The sequence below is a fragment of the Triticum dicoccoides genome, chromosome 7A (assembly GCF_002162155.2).
Source record: "Triticum dicoccoides isolate Atlit2015 ecotype Zavitan chromosome 7A, WEW_v2.0, whole genome shotgun sequence".
NCBI lineage: Eukaryota > Viridiplantae > Streptophyta > Magnoliopsida > Poales > Poaceae > Triticum > Triticum dicoccoides.
This window is the reverse complement of record NC_041392.1, coordinates 174,762,534-174,770,293: the sequence shown is the minus strand read 5'-3', so window position 1 is coordinate 174,770,293 and position 7,760 is coordinate 174,762,534. Positions and strand designations below refer to the sequence as shown.

General features: G+C 42.9%; 1 protein-coding gene across 4 annotated transcripts; it reads right to left on the bottom strand.

Annotated features, from left to right (window-relative positions):
* Positions 1–246: 246 nt before the first annotated feature.
* On the bottom strand, positions 247–5,234 carry LOC119332505 (tRNA N(3)-methylcytidine methyltransferase METTL6-like). 4 transcript variants are annotated; one of them, XM_037605684.1, is made up of 8 exons: positions 4,809–5,234; positions 3,808–3,912; positions 2,423–2,631; positions 2,257–2,345; positions 1,917–2,019; positions 1,691–1,833; positions 887–1,020; positions 247–531 (listed from the first exon to the last, which is right to left on the bottom strand). In XM_037605684.1, the coding sequence occupies exons 1-7, from the start codon at positions 4,937–4,939 to the stop codon at positions 916–918; spliced, it is 885 nt and encodes a 294-aa protein (XP_037461581.1). In that variant the 5' UTR covers positions 4,940–5,234; the 3' UTR covers positions 247–531; positions 887–915. The 4 variants fall into 4 exon arrangements, 3 of the variants coding, with proteins under 3 accessions (XP_037461581.1, XP_037461579.1, XP_037461580.1); XM_037605682.1 differs by having other exon boundaries at positions 251–531; positions 3,808–3,917; XR_005160980.1 differs by having other exon boundaries at positions 252–417; positions 863–1,020; positions 3,808–3,917.
* Between the last annotated feature and the right edge of the window lie 2,526 nt (positions 5,235–7,760).

Sequence of the window (7,760 nt, the reverse complement as noted above, 5' to 3'; positions counted from 1 at the left end):
GAGAGTGTTTGGATCACTACTTTAGTGATCTAAACATGTAGTGATCTAAACACTCTTATATTATTCCCTCCGTTTCAAATTACACGTCGCAGAAATGAATGTACCTTGAACTAAAATATATCTAGATACATCCATTTTTGCGACAAGTAATTCGGAACGGAGGAAGTAGGTTACAGAGGGAGTACATCCTAATATGGATTGCATACAGAGCAAAATGAGTGAATCTACACTCAAAATATGTCTATATACATCCGTATGTAGTCTATATTGAAATAATTAAAAAGACTTATATTTAGAAACGGAGGGAGTAGAACATAATTACAACATTAGTATGGGAGATCTCACATGCACTGCAAGCTCCCGGTCAAAAGGCACTCTGCAGCATTGTAGCATTCTCCTCGGCAATATGACTGCAATCTGGTGCAACAAAATAATGTCTGTCTAATAGAAATGTCGATGAAAAAGAAACCACCCAAGAAGCAGCACACATTGACCGAAGCACATACGCGTCGTGGTTGAAACACAACGTTTCTACAATAAAAGAAGCATATAATGACAATGGTTGAAACAAAATAATCACTGCTATACAGATATTTGCCACTAATAAAATCAGAAAAGACGGTAACACAAAGAAATATATTGTTGCTGTCACAACATATATGACATGCATGGTTAGTATAGTAAAATTGATTTTGCAAATTGGTATGCTTGCTGTGCAAAATTTAGGTGCAGAAATTTGTCGTTCATTAAACATTGCTATTTTACCGAAAATACCATCTCTACGTTAGAAGCACACCGCAGAAATCAAGGAACCATGATTGACAAGAAGTGAAAGCATATGTATATAAATTCGCAAATTTACATGTTCGCGGCAGAGCATTCGTACATTAGAAGCACATCCGAGGAACCACAAAGTCATTGACTTGTGGGTTTTTTAAATTTTCCATGCACCCATACCCTTTGCATGTTCTTGCCATTCTTTCGATTCACTGATCTGACACAGCAGTATTCCAGCTCCAACTGCACACAGATAATAAGTAAATACATGTGAGCGTCATATAAGCTGTAGACACGTATTGAAAAATGAAACTGAAGCAAATAACAAAATTAAGGAAATGAAAAGATTAAGTATTAATTAGATAAAGCAGGGCAATTTTAGAAGCTTGTAGATGAAATTTGGGATTGGAACCATATTTTGTTTAGTACAAGTCTATAACTCCAAACTAAGGCATAAAGAATAATTTTGACATACAATTATGGTGCATTAACTATGATCCACACAAAAGATAATGTCAGCAAACATACGGAACAATCAACAAATCATGCTTATATTGTTCGCTGACAGTTGCATACTATTAAGGAACACAGAGGGTGTAAAGGGATAGCTCAGATGCTAAAAGCCTGATCAGGGTGACCCTGGACCTACTGTGGTGGTATATAGGGACAGATAGGAACTTAATATATTCCTTGTGATAATGGTTTATTTCAATAGCCAGTCCCTAACAACAGATATCTAGAAGACAACTGAATACAACGACTCTACAAGATAAAACGAATAGATGAAATGAAATTGGCAACTAGATAAAACTGTCCTGTGCATGGACATCTTGATGTGCCTGATGCAGGTGCCACTGACTCAGTACTGTTCAAAGTAACCTTCCATATTAAATCATTGAGATTTTAGAGTTACCTCTAGTAGCCCAGCAGCATGAAAGAGTTCTCTTACAGTGTCCAACGAGAAGAAATACGAATAGGTGCCATCAGCACGCATATATTCCCGAAATCCCACTCTTTGGTGAGGCAAGAATCGAAGCATTGTCATGTCATAAACGCCTAATATGGAAACAAGAAGATTTGTCAAGAAGGGATTGTTTATAAGTAAATTATACAAGTTAATACCATGCCTGAGATGTTACCATAATCCCTGAACAAAATAAGGCCGCCTGGTTTTAGAACAGACACACAACGCTCTAGAGTAGATGAAATTGTGTTGAAGGGTATGGCTGACAACGTAAATATCTGTCAACGAAAAGACAGTATTATTAACCAAGTATAGATGTGGGCACCAATATGAGGGTTTGGATTTCCCATTTAATACATCCAAAATTATAATATTTATTATAACTTCTGCAAATAGAAATCCGATCACACCATGATGTCAATTTTAAAAGTATAACTGAGCTGAATCTAATGCTGATGCAGATGCTCTGGCTGAAGGGAGGGAGAATGATAGATGGTAGAACAAAATTCACTAACCATGGTGATAAAATCTATGCCGCCAACACAACACTGATCTTCTTTCAGCGAGATTGAGTTTTTCCCCCTTACATAAAGATGAATTGAATCTGGAAGGAGCGACATAGATGAGTTCAATATTATGCAATTTTTTTGCTTTGAAATAGACAATATATAAACAAAGTACCTGGTGAGAGATCAACAACCTTTCCATCTGAACTTTGACAACATTTGCAGAACAACCAACCTGGAAAATTTTCTCTAGAAACATCCAGCAAAAAAGGGTGGAACCTATCCTTGGCATCTACCCCCTGTGTATTACACACAATCTCATTTGCTTTCTCTAGAGTGTCTTCACTACAATCACAAGCATAGACAGTGATGCTTGGACTACATCTGCACAAATTGTTCATTATGACTGTCATCATCATTAGCAATAGTCCTTGTGTGTTCACAATAAATGTTCATCGACTACGAAACAACGACTACTCGCAACTTTATTCTATCCGTGTGTTTTGCTCTAAATGCCTTAAAGAGATATGATCAGTGCCGTAAGTGTGCAAACTGCAAAAAGAAAAGAAAAGGTCCGCATTGCATGCAATAAACTTAAAGGGAAGGGAATTGCCAGGGTTGGCACACCGAAGTATTAAATAATAAGAGTTCAAGCACCATGGGTCGTGGGCAAACAAAGAACGGCGCAAAAATGTTATGCTTCAGGATCATATATGCACAGGCATCTTGCAGCCTCTGCTGGTTTCATCCGGACCTAGACAGTAGTAACTATTTACTTCATCGAAAGGCCTCTCTTGCCTAACAAACATCTTGTGATTTTGGTGGTCATTTATTAATAACTGCTCACCCCTTAAGCATACTCTTTGACAGCTCTGCATGATTTTCTGAGCATTCCTCAAAATGCGTAAAAGGTTCATCGTACGCCACAACCCACAAGTCTCAATATCAGATAGCCAAACAGAGTAGCTGCTCAATTGCAGATGGGCTCTGTTAACCACCTCAATTTGATTGCCAAACAGAGCAGCTAAACCAATGTCTAGAGGGATATAGTCATTGTTCAGTGCACTCAGGTCCAAAGAATTTGGACCAAATACTAAACATGAGCTGATTAAGTGGGCGGATGTGCTAGCATCTATCCACGGCAATTTGGAAGGATGGCTCGAGCTCCATAGGCAGTGACTACCAGTATAAGCCAAGGGCGGTGTATTGTATTTTTGTTTTGAGCTATACAGTAGAACAAAGCCCCACTGCAACTTTTCTTTATTTATATATGGTGTGTTGTATTGGACTGAACCACTAATATTGCAATTGCATCCCCAATCCCCTTCCTTCCTCTTGAATCTACTATGTTTTTCCTGAATCTTCACTTTGATCTCCCTCTTCCTCAAAGTCGTCCCTCACGATCTTTGCATGTGCCTTGATAAATGGTCACATTCAAAGCTAGCGGGCTTGCGGCTATAAGACTACTGCAATATGATACAATAAATATTCTGCATTGAGAGAACCTATTAGCAATAGATTGATTTTACTGAAATGAAATTACAGATCCGAGAACATTACCGTAGAATGGGGACAACAGTGCTTCCATTCCCACACCCAACCTCTAAAACCTTTGCACATCCTTTGCTGTTAAGCAGTTCAGGAAATTCCTTCAGCAAATACCTTCTTTCCTAACAAAGTGAGATGGGATCTTAAATTGATTTGCAGGAACAAATGATATGAACTCGTCAGTTCTTCCTACTCAAAGTCCTACTACATTAGTTCACATACATATTTGCCTAGCAATCAATAAGGTGATGTATAACACTTTAATTTGATTTTTCCAAAGCTTATGGGTAAACAAAAAGCAGAAAATGAAAAAAAAAATGCACAAGACCAAAATTGATCATCTAACACACAGGTTGCGACATGAGAGCCGTGGTTAAAAACCTACCGTATTATTTTTTCAAAGCTAAACGAAGATGTATTTTGTCAATCCCCCTAAGTTCAGTCTGCTGTAGATAGCAACACCGTATCTCTATAAATATCGCTAGTCTTGATCCATACTAACAAGATGCTGCTGACACGAGAGTCCTTGGTGTACATATTGGTATACCCACATGGCCACTTCATACATTATCACCTAGTAAAAGTTCCCATTCCATAAGAATGAACAAACGGACAATCTTCTGGTATTTGCGAATTTGGTGATAATGGTAGAGAGTGTCGAACACTGCTACTCAGGAAATAGTTTCATTCTAATTGCTCATTCGACGCTTTAGTTATAGTCTGTCTTCACTCATGAAAAAAATGGGAAGGAAAGTAATCTAGTCTCCCTTCTCTCGCCTTGTGGAGCACACATGCACTGTTACTTTGATGGTGCTTTGTCTAGCTGCACGGCTTAACTCCAAGGAGTGCAGTCGTTTGCCCGATAAAGAAATGCAACCTTGCACTAGTCCATGAATCTGAACATTCTCTACCAATGTGATCTAGTAGTTCATATACCTACCGAATTGATAGGTGAAATACAATAAGAAGGTATTTCGCACAAGGGGCCGAGGAGAGAAGGGGAAATAAGGAACCTTGAAGAACCTGCCGGAGGCGTGGCGGCGGTGGAAGCTTCTCCAGGCCTCCGATGACGGTGGCTGCGGTGAGGCGGTGGTCGTGGGGAAAGGGGACAGGTGGTAGGAGAAGGAAGGGTTGGCTTCCACATCCGCCCGGAGGTCCTCCCACTCGAAGTCGTGGCAATGGTACTCGGCCTCCGCCTCTTTCTTGGTGATCCCCAGTTCACCACCCCCGTCCATGGCAGTCACCGTCTTTCTTCGCTGCGACCGAACTCGCCTCAATCGGGGGCGGCGGCGCTGGGTCGGCGATGAGGACTAAAGAGATGCAGGGGAGAAAAGAACTGGCTGGCTGCGCGGTAACGAGGAAACGGCGCCGTCGGCCAGCGAGGCCAAGATTGGAGAGCAGGAGCGTCGGAGGTGGGGGGCAGAGCAAGTGGAGTAGATCGGTAGGTTCAGGTCGAGAACATATCCGGTGAAACGTTCAGGGTCATATGAAATGAAATGTCATGCATCTCATTCTAGGAAAAAAAATGTCATTCAATTTATACGATATGAATCTTTTAATTAGGTTTGAGTTTTCTTTTTTGAAATGTGAAGAATCAGTACAAATTCTACATAGAAATATGAATCCTTTCTTACAAACCAAAGAGATTTTTATTCACAAAAAAAAACCAAAGAGATTTGAAGAAATAAAAATTCTAAATGAATCCTATAATATACAATTCTAACAAAATTCTTGTAAATCAAAGGAATACCATTTTCTCATTTTGATAACCGTTAGATCGAGGAACCGGACACACCAATAGATCACATGGCATGTTGCTGGAGCAGCGGATCCGGCCCAATGAGTCAAGGAGGGCCAAATGTGATATTGCTCATATAAACTTATCTTTGTAATATTTTTTAACTTTTATTTGTTATGATATAAAGGCTGTTGGCAAATTCATCACTGGTTTGCAGTATCCGCTACTGAGTTGCTGCAACGGTTTATGTATCGCCGACTTCATCACACATTTGTGACGGTTTGCGTTTCGACAATTGATGACGGTTTGCATTTCTTTTTCCGGGGTGATGCCCTAACTGTTCGGATGTTGCCTTTCTACCAGCAGCTTTCAATTTCAATTTCAGACTTAGACAAGTACAATTTGTACATATGTGTTCTCCGGGGCCTTTAGGGCGGACTATCCGGATGTGCAAGTTCCGCATAAAATGGCTAGTTTCCAACCCCATCTATGAATACCCCTTCCCACTTTGGATAGGGTACTCCTTGTTCATTCTATTCCGGATCTACTTCGTCCAAGCTTTCTCCACTCTCTGCCAACCCTAATCATTTGATTTTTTGTAGAGATTTTGGAGTGGAGCTAACTCTAGCAAGGTCCATCCATTACCCTCTGTTTGACCATTCACTTTCTTGTTTGAGCAAGATTTGAAGCTTTACACTTGTCTTGTTATTCTTGAAAGTTGGAAACTCCTGGGTGGTAGGAGTCATCGATGAGAATCCGAGCTTATTGATATCCCCGGAGTTTGTATGGATTTTGTGGCCACCCCAAGGTCAACAACTAGTGGTTGAGCATCGCCTTTGTAGTGGTGGCTCAAGAAGAAGAGAATGGGTCTTTGTGGTGTTGGGAATCCTTTGTGGTGGCCCCAGCTCTCAAATGACGATTAGCTTCCCTTTAAAGAAGTGAACATTGGCATACATCTTCGTCTCTGCATGACTTGGTTATCTCTATACGTGATCTTTGTCACTTGTTATTGTTTATCTTTGGTCATGTAACCTTGCAAGTGTCATATAAGTTGTCCTCACCATAGTTACATCAAGGTATCCTTATATTCCACCAAGCCTAACTTGTAAAGAAAAGGAGCTAAAATGTGTAGAAGACCTATTCACTCACCCTTTAGGTTACTCGACCCTTTCAATTGCTATAAGAGCCAAGGACTCTTTCTAAGGGCTTCACCGCCTTAAGAGTGTGATGGCCGAGAAAAAGGTGTGGCCAGAGAATTCTAGCCAAGCCATGAAGATTTACTCACCCGCCGACATACATAAAATGATGTTAAATTACCGAAAAAGGGTTTTCCCCCGCTTTGTATTCCAAAGCAAACCATCATTGTACATATCACAATACTGGGGCGAGCAGCACAACATGCCCAAATAAAAAGGAGAAGAAAAAAATGCCAACATCGCAAACTCGACAAAGCGCGGAAGACCCACGACCGCTGCGTCGTCCGGAACCAAACCACCACAGCCCGAGGCTCCGATCTACCGCGAACTAAGCAGCACCTCTAAGAAGGGATGCGACACCGACGATGCTGCTGCCCGGACAAGTCCTAGGGTTTCCCCCAGTACGCGGAGGGAGGTGGGGGATAGCTACTCCCGACACCCTCTAAGAAGGGATAGTGGCACCCGCCGGTGTCACCGCATCGGAGCCGGATGAACCAGCAAGGATTTCTCCCGCACGCCAAACCCCACCAGCCAATCAGAGCCAACTAGTCAAACCATCGCCCAACTATGTGCCATCACGGTTGCGCCATCACCAACACTGTCTCGCTGCGAACACCACCACGAGGCCAAGAAGACCGGAGAGAAGATCCGAGCGATAGGAGCAGCAGCATCAAGGCCGAACGAGAGGGAACCACCTCCACCGCCGTCGTGCGGTAGCCGTCCGGACACGGCAGCGGGGCATACCAAGCCACCCCTAGCCCGGCCAGGCCCGAAACGGGCCCGCTAAGCCCCGCCGGCCACGCTGCAGCAAGCTGGTGTCGACGCCGCCAGCAACCCGCCGATCATCACCGCTCGCCACCGCCTCCTGAAGGCCACGCCGATGCCACACCTGTCGCCGGCCCGCCCCGACCAAGATGGAGCCCGAAGGGCCCAGATCTGGGCCGGGCAGGCGCTGCCGCGCTGCCCCGCCGCCAGTGGCACCGCCGCCGCCCAGAGTCCGCCCCCGCCTGTGACAGGACACCCCGCCGTCG